The sequence below is a fragment of the Moschus berezovskii genome, chromosome 10 (genome assembly GCF_049115385.1).
Source record: "Moschus berezovskii isolate FMDL1 chromosome 10, NW_MosBer_1.0, whole genome shotgun sequence".
Classification (NCBI taxonomy): Eukaryota; Metazoa; Chordata; class Mammalia; order Artiodactyla; family Moschidae; genus Moschus; species Moschus berezovskii.
In genome coordinates this window covers 74,878,105-74,892,183 of record NC_142469.1, presented here as the reverse complement: position 1 = coordinate 74,892,183, position 14,079 = coordinate 74,878,105, and the positions used below count along the sequence as shown (strand labels likewise).

Sequence of the window (14,079 nt, the reverse complement as noted above, 5' to 3'; positions counted from 1 at the left end):
TGGAGTGTTCCACGGGATTTGAGGTATGTGAGCTTGGCCTTGAAAAATGGATGGATACCAGGGGATATTTCAGAAGGGGCAGAAAATGTACATAAATACAGGAAAGCGTGGGTATTTTCAGCAAATTTTGACTGTCATTTTTTTATCCAAAGAATGGAATGTGCCACAAGGAATAGTGGGGAGAGGCAGGGAGCAGAGGAAGGTTGCTATATTCCTGAACTCTCTATGGCAAATTTATTATTTTTCTGGGTCATTTTGATTTTATAACTCATTTATTGTAGGACCTTCTATATTTAAAAACTTAATCATATTATCTTACTTCACTTTAAATGTCAGTATAGGTTTTCCTGCCTTTTTTGATAGTCTAGGATTGTAGAAGATGTAATTATGGAAATAATTTCTGTGACTATGACTTTCACCAAAGAAACCCTCTTTTTCAGGATAGTTGGCACTGTGACTTGAGCAGAATTTCCTAACTTTTAAATCAGGGTAAAGTAGACGCTGATCTACAAACCTTAACCTACTATTTAGGACCCTCCTATAGTATGGTACATCATGAGGAACGCTGGGCTGGAAGAAGCACAAACTGGAATCAAGATTGCTGGGAGAAATATCAATAACCTCAGATATGCAGATGACACCACCCTTATGGCAGAAAGTGAAGAGGAACTCAAAAGCCTCTTGATGAAAGTGAAAGAGGAGAGTGATAAGGTTGGCTTGAAGCTCAACATTCAGAAAACAAAGATCATGGCATCTGGTCCCATCACTTCATGGGAAATAGATGGAAAAACAGTGGAAACAGTGTCAGACTTTATTTTTTTGGGCTCCAAAATCACTGCGGATGCTGATTGCAGCCATGAAATTAAAAGACGGTTACTCCTTGGAAGGAAAGTTATGACCAACCTAGATAGTAATATTAAAAAGCAGAGACATTACTTTGCCAACAAAGGTCCATCGAGTCAAGGCTATGGTTTTTCCCATGGTCATGTATGGATGTGAGTGTTGTACTGTGATGAAAGCTGATCGCTGAAGAATTGATGCTTTTGATCTGTGGTGCTGGAGAAGACTCTTGAGAGTCCCTTGGACTGCAAGAAGATCCAACCAGTCCATTCTAAAGGAGATCGATCCTGGGTGTTCATTGGAAGGACTGATGCTAAAGCTGAAACTCCAATACTTTGGCCACCTCATGCGACGAGTTGACTCACTGGAAAAGACTCTGATGCTGGGAAGGATTTAGGGTGGGAGGAGAAGGGGATGACAGAGAATGAGATGGCTGGATGGCGTCACCGACTCGATGGACATGAGTTTGAGTGAACTCCGGGAGTTGGTGTTGGACAGGGAGGCCTGGCATGCTGTGATTCATGGGGTCGCAAAGAGTCGGACACGACTGAGCAACTGAACTGAACTGAACTGAACTATAGTATGGCAATAACAGACTAACAGAAACCAAAATACCAATATTTTTTTTCACTGAGTAGACAGGTAGATTGGATTTTATGAACACAAACTCAGTACTTCCACTGTGCCTATTACAATTATCACTCCAACATTCAAGTTATCAGGCCTACCTTATTGTTTTTCACCTCCTATGAGGAAACAGTTGAGGCCAGGCCCGCAGGCAAAATCACCATAGCAGGATAGAAGCTAGAGATGGACCCCAAGGGAGAAGTGCATATAGCATAATCCTTGAGTTATAAGATGCTTCATTGATTGAATAACTGCTTTGGAAAAGGATGACAACAGTACCACATGAAATGCCCCAGTCATTGTAAGAAACTGCTCATTTTCCAAAATATCACAGATGAAAATGTGTCTTGGAATCAAGGAAAATGGCAAATCAGCCTTGTAAATTAGAGGTGAGGTGGAGGTCAGAGACTAGGTAAGGTATCGGGCTAAACTACAAGCCCCAGAAGCTGGAAGTCAACAAACCAAGGTAAGGGTCCAGGCTGGATGGGAGAAATTGAGCAGGAGTTGAGGGGTCAGGGCACAGGCTAGAATCAGGGATAGACTGAGCACAGTATCCCCAGGGAGAGGACTCAGGCCAGGGTGCAAGGAATGCAGTCCATCCCTATCTGGATGGCCAGTGGGCAGCCCCACATGATTTGGCTTTGTGTGGCTTGAAGGGGCCTGCACCCTTTAGGGCTTCACTGAGTGGCCAGATGAGGGCGCAGGCAGTCTCTATAGGTGAAACAGGTGTTTGGGATTCGTTTGGGGGAACCATACCCTTGTCGTCATACACAATCCTTTGCTCCTTTGATAGTCCTGTGCAGGATCACTTTTCTTTGTTATTCCCATACTACATCTCAGAAGTTACTGAGAAGCAATCTTATATCTTTTGAGGACACCTATGTTTTTATGCAACCTGATCTGAAAATCAACTTATTTTTGTTACATGTTGAAAAACATCACATTAATTCCACGTATGGTATATTTATACTTTGTTAAAAAAATTCAAGACCATATACATTAAAAAACGATGTTGTGAGCACAAAAATTATATTGTGCACCAAAGGACTTGTGTCTTATTTATTTACTGGCTAAGTAAATAAATTTGCTAAACATCAGTAGCACAATGCGGTACTCAGTAGATGCTTACTAAATTCTGGTTGAATTAAATAGGGTATTTGTAGTACTTTGGCCACCTCATGTGACAAGTTGACTCACTGGAAAAGACTCTGATGCTGGGAAAGGTTGGGGGCGGGAGGAGAAGGGGACGACAGAGAATGAGATGGCTGGATGGCATCACCGACTCTGTGGACATGAGTTTGAGTGAACTCCGGGAATTGGTGACGGACAGGGAGGCCTGGCGTGCTGTGATTCATGGGGTCACAAAGAGTCGGACACGACTGAGTGACTGAATTGAACTGAACTGAACTGAACTGAACTGAGTGTTTAAAGTATTATGTTTAAACATTATTTGTGCATGCTGTTTGGTCTAAGTTCTGTTCAAGAACATGTGGTTATAAATTATAAGTTAGTATTTATTTTAGCAGAACCATTAGGACTTAATTAAGCCTAATATTTTGAATGCCATAGTTGATGTTTTGATGTTATAATCCTCAGAATCTTTCTCTGATAGCCTCCCAAATACTTAAAATGTTCTTAACATTTGTGGGCACAGGATTTAGAATGAGTCATCTCAGGTTCAAAGTGTGCAGTCACAGTGTGTGCTTATCAACCGAGTGAGGAGCTGACACAGTACAAATGTATTGGAAAAGTTCAGTTCAGTTCAGTTCAGCCGCTCAGTCGTGTCAGACTCTTCGCGACCCCATGAATCACAGTAGTTTCATTTATTTTAATACTCTCAGGGACAAAATTTTTGTGAAGTTTTGTGAATGTGCAGGAAGATTTTTTTTTAATGCATACATTGAAATAGCCTGCAAAGTAACTTCATTCTGATTCAATTTCATAAATTGCTACATGAAGAAGCACCCTCCAGTAGATAATACTCAGAAATCAGCACTTAATATGGCAGTAATGGTTATTGCTGTCATTCTTTACATCTTTAAAAATAATTAAGCATTACTGCACAGGCATTATAAAGTTCCCCTATCACCATTAAGAGGATATTTGAGGTTTGATGTAATTTAGTAAATTACATTATACAGTAGTTAAGGTTTTTATGTAGTGAAGTAAAATGCATAGTAGTTAAGCACACTTACCGTATAATGCATTGTACAGAGTTACACGTTCCAGCTGCTGCCAGCTTTGTTCCAGTGTCATTATTGCTTTGCAGGCTGACGTTCCTCAGGGAGTGATTCGAGTGCAAGCTCCCCATCTTTCGAAAGTTTCCATGGCAATACAGCTAACTGAAGAACTCAAAGCCAGTGATGTACTTTCCAGATTTCTCAGCCAAGAAAGGTAGAGGCCTGTTTTAATTATTCCATGGTATCACTCACCTGCTCGCTCTCCCTCCCCTCTTTTTTTCTTCCTTTTTTTTTTTTAAACGATGGCTGGTGTGAAGGGCTTAGAATGTTAGCAGAAGAGAAAAGAAGACTTAAAAATAATACTGTTGGAATGAGTCGAGTTCACTGTGTGTAGTTTGTGTTCAAGTTGAGCCTGTTGCAGGCAGGAGGTCTGAGCATTCCTTCACTGTGTCTGCAATGGACTTGGCATGTGACACTACTCAGTATTCTTTCCAGAATATGGTGATTGGAGGTTAATTACTATGTGTAGTTTGTTAGGAAAATCACTAATTAGGATACAGTGGGATTAAAACAAAAGATACAACTTTTTCAATGAAATATAATGAACACAAAAGAAATGCTTAAATTTTAAGACAGAAGGTATAAAGAATTCAGAGGGAGCAGCTGGCCTGTGGAGTTCTTAAGACCCAGGACGAAGCACACCATCCTCAGTAGAGACCACCAAATCTTCCCCACTGTTATGGGGCTGATGAGGCAGGAGGAGTCTCTTGAAAGCCATTGGCATCCCTTTTAAGTGGAGAATAATTGCTTTACAATGTTGTATTGGTTTCTACCATACAACAAACAATGTGAATCAGCCGTAAGTATACATGTGTCCCCTCCCTCTTGAACCTCCCTCACACCTTCCCGATACACACTTTTTGAGACATGTTTGAGATATCTTTTCTTGAATTTTGGGGGTTCGAACAGTGTATGGATATTTCACTATTCAAATTCTTATTTTTAGCTAAAATTATATTTTAATGCTTTCCTTTCTCATTTCCACTTATTGAAATAAATAAATCTAACTTTTTTTTTAAAAGACAGAGACCTCAGAGGCTTTAGCTATTTAGCTTCTTTATACTGATTCCATCTCCTATAGAATTTAATCTTTTCATTCTTGCATTCAAGTTTTCTGTCAAAACTTCTCCAGTTTTAATACAGAACTGCATGTATTTAATATGTCTCTACTCTGTCTATGGCCCTCTGCTAGATGTTGAAAGGGGTATAAAAAATATTTTAAAGTGTCTTCCCTTGCGGTTTGTAAATTGGAAGAAGACATGAGCCTGTGTAGTTAACAGATGGTGATGAAATAAAAGAGAGGCTTATTGGTAATTTTGGGCTTGAACTTTCCTCTCAACCACACTCTGAGGGAAGTACTATCATTAACTCCATTTTACTGATAAGGAAACTTGAGACTTTCACTGTCACATGTCACCTGGGTGGTGGAGCTGAATTCTAAATCTGGGGTTTGTCCCCAAAGGAGGTCTTTTAACGCCTCTCTTTACTGGCTTGGGGACCAAGAGGTACCTCATCATGGATCTGGGGACCACTGGTGTAGAGTCTGGGAGTAGATGGACTTTGGGAGGATTAATTCCTGGACCAGCTGGAATTGTGTGTGTGTGGGGGTGATTAGGTTCTGGGAGCAGTTGGAGTTTCTTGGATGTCTTTGCTCCCTAAAAGGTCTTTCTGCCTCAATGAAATCAATCCACTTCCTCTCTATTCCCTGAGCTGACCAAGTAGATGCCATTCTTCCCACCGGGAATGGCTTCCCATCCTCTCCCAAAGTGTGTACCTGAAGATCTGGCCAGACTTCAGATATAAGCAGCTCTTCCAGACTAGACATAGTTTAATTTATGCAGTGTTTACTTGCAGGACCCAGATGCTCAATTTAGTCTGCAGTTGTGCTCCTCTACTTGTAGGTAATACAAGGTGTGACTCTGAAGTTGTATGATATACTCCACTGTGACTTTTATAGTTAGGGTAGAGTAGGATAATGGTAGACATATTCTTATAAGAAAGTACCAGTTTTGTGACAATTGCCCTTTGTCTATTTGGATTTACTGCTTGTGGTGCTTTTATTAAGCAAACATATGCTACCCACTAAAGCAGAATCCTTTCTTCTACCCCTTCTCCTCTCCCCATCCTGCTTCCCCCAAAGGAAAGTCTTGCAAACTTCCTGGTCCATTTGCCCTTTCTTCACAGTGCTTTCTTTTATGCTTGGGGATGCTGGAACCAGATAATATGGATCTAAATACCAGATTTTCCTGTTTTATGTTAGGCTAGTTTTTATCGTCTCTGTAAGTCTCAGGCTCCTCATTGTAAAAGTGGACCTACGTTATAGCTGTGTGATAATTAAATAGGAAAATGACCATGAAGTACATAGCATTATCAGTCTGGGCCATCTAATAAGTGATGTTTTCAATAAATACATATATATATGTACCTTTTCTTCCATCAATAAATACATATATGTATCTTTTCTTCCATGACTTTGCCCTCCTTCTTTGTCTCCCACTTACATAGGGACAATGGGAAACCCCACTTCCCTCCATTCTTTTCCTCCCCTTCTCTACTGAAGCCAAGAACATACAAATGACATAAAATAAATGTGCAATAAATTATACATTCATTCACCAGTCTTTGGTAATAGCTGTTGCCTTTTCTTTAATTATGGATTTGTTGATTAGTATTAAGTGAAAGCTAATGTATACCAGAAAATCTAGGTTTCTTTGAAGTAAAATAAGAATATAAATATTGGAGAAGCAATCTGAGAACAATAACCTGACTAGATGTTTTTCCTAGTCTCCCAAAACATTCCACTTGGTTTTCATAAAAATAATTACTCTTATTATAATTTATCAGGTTATATGCTGTATTAAAAATGAAAATGTAATGATTATTTAATTTCAAAAATAAGCATACACCAGTTTGGAAGCAAAGTGAGTTGTCTCTTGGTCAGGATATGGCTCAACAGGGAAGATCATGAGCGTGAGAACTCCCACAGCCCTGAGTGGTCGGGGTGCTGTGGACAGCAGAGTAGATGGAGCTGGGTAACTAGAGGAGCCATTGAATGGTTGGTTAGGAAAGCGTCCACTGTATCACATCTTTCTAATGGTTTGGGTAAAAGTCAGCCCTGGTTTTCTCTTGTCAGTTCCAGGGAGTTTGTCCTCAGAGTCTCTGTCAGTGGTTCATAAACCCTTCTGTGCATCAGAGTCTACCAGAGAGTGTTTAAAAACCAGTTTCTAGGGCTTGATCTAGGCATATTAAATGAGATTTTCTAGAGCTCTGAATCTGATTTTTGGCAAGTTTTCCAGATAATAGAGATTTTTGTAAAGCACTTAATTTTGCCACTCTTTAAACCTAATGTTCTGGAGACTAATTCTTTGAAGACTGTAAACCTATAGGTGCATTCTACTTGTAAAGTCATCGTAATGAGTATTTGGTTTAGCACAGGGAGGTTTGTGAACTGTGCTGTATTCTTTATATTCATCTTGAACACTATTAGAGTGGTCAGCAAAGCAAACCTGTGAGAAATACTATTGAATAAATGCAATGTGCAAACATTTCTTCTTAGAGTTTCATGAGGACCTTTTTGGCCCCTATGCAAAATAGATGACCATATTAATAATTTTATGGACAGCTAAAATGTTACTTTTCTTTTTAACTTTACAAATTTAGGTACTGATTTATTATTTCACCTTTGGATGTACGATTACATTTGTTTATTTTAATTTACAGGTGTGACATTTTTATTACTGTTCAACATATTTAACAGATGGGAAAATACAAACATGTAGATAATTACAGTATGTCTAAGTTATGAATTTTCCATACAAGCTAGAATTCCCCAAGCACATTAAAGTGATTTACTTGCAAGCTGTCTGATGATGCAACTAATCAGTTTGTTTTTTGTACCTACTAGTGGAGTTGCCCAGACTCTCAAGAATGGGGAAGTTTTTTTGTATGAAATTGGAGGAAATATTGGTAAGCACTTTTTTTTTAATCTTTTATTCCATATGCTTATTTAACATTGCCAGTGGTTGTTTTTTATATCTTTGGGAGAGAAAAGGAAATTTGAAGTAAAATATAGCACTCTGTAGACAGTTGATGAGTATTATAGTTGATGAGATTTTTTTTTTTTAATGGTCTGGCCTTTTTAGAGCTCCTTCTATGTGGACCCTGAGCCAAAGGCAAGTTCCCTAAAATAGAAATAACCTCTAAAATTGTTAATGAATTTTTTCAAAACCTCTTTCTTTTTTATATGCTGATAGGTAGTAGTGTGGGCTTCCGTCTATGGGGTCGCACAGAGTCGGACACGACTGAAGTGACTTCACAGCTTCGCAGGTAGTAGTAGTGAAAGTCACTCAGTCATGTCTGACTCTTGTGACCCCATGGACTGTAGCCCACCAGGCTCCTCTGTCCATGGGATTCTCTAGGCAAGAATACTGGAGTGGGTTGCCATTTCCTTCTCCAGGGGATCTTCCTGACCCAGGAATAGAACCCAAGTCTCCTGCATTGCAGGCAAGTTCTTTACCAACTGAGCTATGAGGGAAGCCCTTTTATATGCTGATAGCACATCTTAATAAAGGGAGCTTATTTAAGACCAAGTTGATACTTTTATTATGGTATAGTATTGGGTATTTTTTAGTGAAAGGAGAGGTTATTTTGCCATTATTGATTGCCTGCTACATAATACTCATATGTATACATACACACATTGGTACCTTATAAAACAGAAATAGGATAAATGGGTTAGTTTTAACCATGTCTCATATTTTATTTGCCCACTTATAACTATCAATGGGTTGTACTTATCTTCTTATTGAAATTTAAAGTAAACCTTCCTTCTTTTTTTGATCCTTAAAATGGTAAGAGTAAAATTGTCAACAGATACATTCAAATTCAAAATAGTCATTGAAAATACCTTAAGATAAGATTTGTAGAATTCTTTTCTAGGACTTAAAAAAATTTAGTAAATATTGAAACTTGAATACAAGAATATGAAGTTTCCTTCACAAATTTAAATAAATCACAATTCCACTAGAAATCTGGATGGTTAACTCTGTTAATCAAGTATTAGTATATTTGATTGTACATTTTGCTATTAGATATTGGGAATTAAGCATGGTTTCCTACTTAATAAAGGTGAATAAACTTATAAGGAACCATTTAAAAGCCCATCACAGACAGTATTTTCAGCTTCCTAACTTCATTTGAAACCTGTGCATTTGGAAAAGGACTACTCAATTCATTTTTCCATTATTGACCCAAGTCTTATATTATGGAAGGTGGGAAAAAAATGATAACTATTTCAAAGTGTAAGACTCCAGAGTTAAACCACGAGGCTTAAAATTTAAAATGGTCTCTCTATCTTCCCACTCACTGTATCAAACTGATGTAACATCTCTTTCCTAGGGGAACGCTGCCTCGATGACGACACTTACATGAAGGACTTATATCAGCTCAACCCCAATGCTGAGTGGGTCATAAAGTCAAAGCCGTCATAGAAGATTTATGCTGACAATGGCCATAAGGTTTCCCTTAATCATACTTGCTGGGTCAAGAGTGTAAATAAAATAAATGGTGGGACTCTTATTATTCACATATACCCTACTCTTGAATAGTGACACACTGAGCCTTAAAAAGTTCTAGATTTGTGCTGCTGCCAGATTATGTTAATTATTATTATTCATATTAGAAAACATCTCTGGAGTGAGAAGAAAGGAGCTTAATTAGCTTGTAGGCTATTTTCATCCACTCCGTGGAATGTGTCCAGATGCGACATCCCTTTTTAATATGAAAATATACTCTCCTCCCCCTCTTTTTCTGTTCTAAAATGATGTATACAGGAATAATGTGCATTTTCACCTTTCTCTCCTCCTGACACCTGCCTTCCCCCAGATGGGTTTTGTTTTCAACTGGCAAGGTAACCAGGATCAGGTATGGCAAGATGTGAAGATAGTACCTCTGGAAACAGACTGAGTTCAGCAATATTTCTGTTGCTATCGTACATTAATATTTATCTCTTTGAGTCATTTGTTCAGACAGCGGCATCCCGCTTCTTACTGCTGTATCACATGAAGAGACTTGCATTTTTTTCAGTTCAGCTGACATATGTGTTCAGAACTGTATCCAACATCAAGAAAATAGAACTGTCAGAAACTGCCAATTATTACTGCACTGTTTAAGACTTACGTACTGAGAATGAATAAAATATATCCATGTGGGATAACTGGATTATGGATAATGAGAGAGTGGAAGATCACTTCGTGTACACTGTAGTCTCCTAAATGAAATTTAAAAAGTCGTATAGCTGGCTTTACCTGTTGTCGAATTAGCAGTATAAATACATGCAATAGTGTGATCCAGTCATTGTTGAGAATGTGTTCTGCTGAAAGAGGGATCTTTTTTTTTTACTCATCAATGAGTCGCAGGAAGAATTATTCTTCTGAGTATGACACCATCATATGAACGAGCTTTTGTTTGTGTACTTATTTTAATCAGAGCAAATTTATTAAAATGCTGTGGAAAGACCATTCCCAGAGATTTTAATGCACAAACCATATTATGATAAGAGATGAGCCTCCATACTGTAAATAAGACGAATGAAGTGAGAGAGAAATGGTCCATATTTTATGAGTTTAGAGTGTAGTGAATAAAAGTGATGTACATGAAACATGAATGTTGCACAAACTGTATTTATGATACTTTTCAGTAGGACTTTAGGAAACACTGCACATTCTCAGAAGCTCTTGATGTCACTCTAATTAGGAGGGGGAAATGCTGCTAATGAGAACAGTCAGAAATTTTTAATTAAGAGCAGCCTGTGGATACGATCACTTAAATACCTTTGTGATGATTTGTGCCATTGCTTTTTTATTTAAAAATTTTTTATAATTAAATGCATTTTTCTAAATTATCTTCTCTTGGAATTTATTACGTTTAACCTGATCTGTTCATGAGTATAATAATGGGCTATTTTTGTTTTTGTTAAAAGCCACTTCTACTCTTTTATTTCTCCTATTTACTGCTCCTGTGTAATTTTTAAAGTGGGAAGACACGTGGGAGGTATAAACTTGTTTCCTTCCTTAGGTTTTTCCTTATGAAATTTCTATTCTTTAGGGTTTTTCCAAAACACATTGTATTATTTTCTTTCTGATTTTTGACAATGTAAACCTCTACAGAGTATTAAAAAACAAAGACATCACTTTGTTGACAAAGATTCTTAAAGCTACGGTTTTTCCAGTAATCATGTATGGATGTGGGAGTTGGTCCATAAGAAGACTGAGTGTCAAAGAACTGATGCTCTTGAACTATGGTGCTGAAGGAGACTCTTGAGAGTCCATTGGACTGCAATATCAAACCACTCAGTCCTAAAGGAAATCAACCCTGAATATTCATTGGAAGGACTGATACAGAAGCTGAAGCTCCAATACTTTGGCTACTTGATGGAAAGAACTGATTCATTGGAAAAGACCCTGATGCTGGGAAAGATTGAAGGCAAAAGGAGAAGTGAGTGGCAGAGAATGAGATAGATAGCTTCACTGACTCAGTGGACATGAATTTGAGCAAACTCCAGGAGATGGTGGAGGACAAGGGAGCGCAGCCTGGTATGATGTAGTCTGTGAGGTTCCAAAAGAGTCAGATATGACTTAGTGACTGAACACCAACAATAACAAATATTAATTTCTCAGTGAAATGTTTATTAACATTTTTGTTTAATGAAGACAATATAAAAGCAAAATCAAGTGCTTAGAATGTAAGTTGCTGCTGCTGCTGCTAAGTCACTTCAGTCGTGACCAACTCTGTGTGACCCCACAGACGGCAGCCCACCAGGGTCCCCCGTCCCTGGGATTCTCCAGGCAAGAACACCAGAGTGGGTTGCCATTTCCTTCACCAATGTGTGAAAGTAAAGTTGCTCAGTCATGTCTGGCTCATAGCGACCGCATGGACTGCAGCCAACCAGGCTCCTAGGAGTGAAAAAATGATTTAAATAAATGGCTTCCTAGCGCGTATGTCAGCCAGTCGTCATCACAAATACTACACCTGGCAGGAAACCGGGAGACAGAAGAGGCTTTTGATAATGAAGAAGTACCAGCTATTGGCAAATAAACATGAAAATGCCATTTTATTTTTTGAGCCCTTCTTAGAATTCACGACCTGTGTTCACTGACACTGAACAATACTGCATTTAAACAACCAAGAAAATGTCTATCTACACTTCGAAAGAGGAGAAACTTTATAATGTATAGCCTCAGGGACTTCCCTCATGATCTAGTGGTTAAAACTTTGCACTTCCAGTGCAGAGGTCACAGTTTCGATCCCTGACCAGGAATCTAAGACCTCCCCCCTCCAAAAAATAAGTATAGTGTATCAGTTCAGTTCAGTTGCTCAGTCAAGTCCAACTCTTTGCGGCCCCATGAATCACAGCACGCCAGGCCTCCCTGTCCATCACCAACTCCCAGAGTTCACTCAAATCCTTGTGAATTTTAAATCTCAAGTTAGATTAGGTTTTCTTTCTTTTTTTTTTTAAGTCTTTCTTAAATTTGTTACAATATTTCTTCTGTTTTATGTGTTGGTTTTTTGACCCCAAGGCATGTGGGATCTTGGCTGTTCATCCAGGGATTGAACCCACACTCCTTGCATTGGAAGGCAGACTCTTTAACTACTGCACCACAGAAAATTCCTTAGATTAGCTTTTATTTGTATGTGAGGGGAAATTAAAACAACAGATGTATTTACTTTGCATCTCAAATATCATAACTCTTAAGTTACTGGTGAAAATTTGCTGTTATTTGTAGAAAACTTGTTGCCCTGTTAATATTTTGGAGATGGTTCCTCTTCTCTGAAGAGGGTTACTATGATTCTTTACAATTGAACAATATTTACTTACTCCACAACCCACTCCAGTGTTCTTGCCTGGAGAATCCCAGGGACGGGGGACCCTGGTGGGCTGCTGTCTATGGGGTCACACAGAGTCGGACACAACTGAAGTGACTTAGTAGCAGCAGCTGTAGAATTCAGACTAAACTCCTGGCTAGCACTCTTCAGGAAAAGCAATTTATTTTACTGACTTGATGGGACTTTTCATTCCTGTCTTTTCCTACTTTTCGAGTTAGACTGGATTGTACTTTTTACCTCATTGTCCTGATTTCTCACCTATTGATCAGTAGGTGGCACTCTTGGTCAGGAATTCCTTTGCAGCTCAACTATGGGAAGTTTTGAAAGTGAAGCTGAGTTCCTGGTAAGAGGTTAAGACTCAGTGCCAGGTATCTGCAAGACAGTTATGTAAGAACAGCATGGATCTCTTGGATCACTGTGAAAAGTGTAAATAGTGATTAATGCTAGGGTTTTTCTGTTCACTCTGTTAGTCTGCTTTTATCCTTGTTGAGTGGAGGGGTGGGGTGGTTTCTGAGCCATAGTTAAATGTTTTGTCAATGTCTATTTCAGCAGAAGGATCATAATAAGAGGAAGACAATGAACCGGGAAATTATAAAGAGGGACATAATGACCTCTGTCTTTAGTATATACGTGTTTGTTTCTTCATTTAACAAGACTCAGGTATTTACTGAGTACCTACATATATGTGCTAGGCAGAATCTACCCTTGAGGTACATGAACAAGGAGAAGAGCTCTGCTCTTGAGGTGCTTCCATTCTAATGAAAGGAAACAAATGAATTAATAAATACAGTCAGCCCTCCAAATCCAGAGGTTCTGTGGGTCAAAAATATTTGGGAAGAAAAGAATCTAGAAAGTTTCAAAAAGCAAAGCTTGAAAATTTGCCATGCTCTGGCAGCTATTGATATTTACATAGCATTTACATTGTAGAAGGTATTCTGTGTCGTAGAGACAACTCAATATATGAGAGACTATACATAGGTTATATGCAAATACTGCACCGTTTTATATAACGTATAATACTTGAGCATTTATGAATTTTGCTATCTTCCAGAGTCCTGGAACCTATCCTCTGCTGATCAAAGGGACGATTATAAATTATATAGTATGTTGAAAGGTTGTAAGTACAATAGAGACAGAAAAATGAAGAGCAGGGTAAATATGACAGTTAACGGAGGAATAGGCTCATTCCAACAGTAAACAGGGGGTCTCACTGAATGTTTGAAAACTGAGCAAAGACTTAAAAGATGTGAGGAACTTGCCACACCGATATCAGGAAGAAAGGATTCCAGACAGGGAATAACCAGGACAAAGGTCCAAAGGCAGAAATATGCCTAATTCACCAAAGATTAGCAAGGATGCCATCATGGCTGGAATGTAATGAGAGCCCCTGAAAGTAATGGAGGGAGCACTGGGGTAGGCTGAGGAGTGAGACCTTGGAGGGCCTTATATTAGGGTAACCATAATTCATTCAAATCAAAACATTTTTGAG

General features: G+C 38.6%; 1 protein-coding gene across 4 annotated transcripts in view; it reads left to right on the top strand.

Annotated features, from left to right (window-relative positions):
* Nucleotides 1-10,605, top strand: part of ARHGAP18 (Rho GTPase activating protein 18) — a 143,719-nt gene extending 133,114 nt beyond the window's left edge. For 3 of the 4 annotated variants that reach the window (XM_088840743.1, XM_088840740.1, XM_088840742.1), the window contains 3 exons: nucleotides 3,737-3,861; nucleotides 7,612-7,673; nucleotides 9,105-10,605. In XM_088840743.1, the coding sequence (XP_088696869.1) occupies nucleotides 3,737-3,861; nucleotides 7,612-7,673; nucleotides 9,105-9,196 (279 nt within the window). In that variant the 3' untranslated portion in view covers nucleotides 9,197-10,605. The remainder of the gene's footprint in view (nucleotides 1-3,736; nucleotides 3,862-7,611; nucleotides 7,674-9,104) is intronic. The other variant, XM_088840741.1, reaches the window with a different exon arrangement.
* Nucleotides 10,606-14,079: the final 3,474 nt, after the last annotated feature.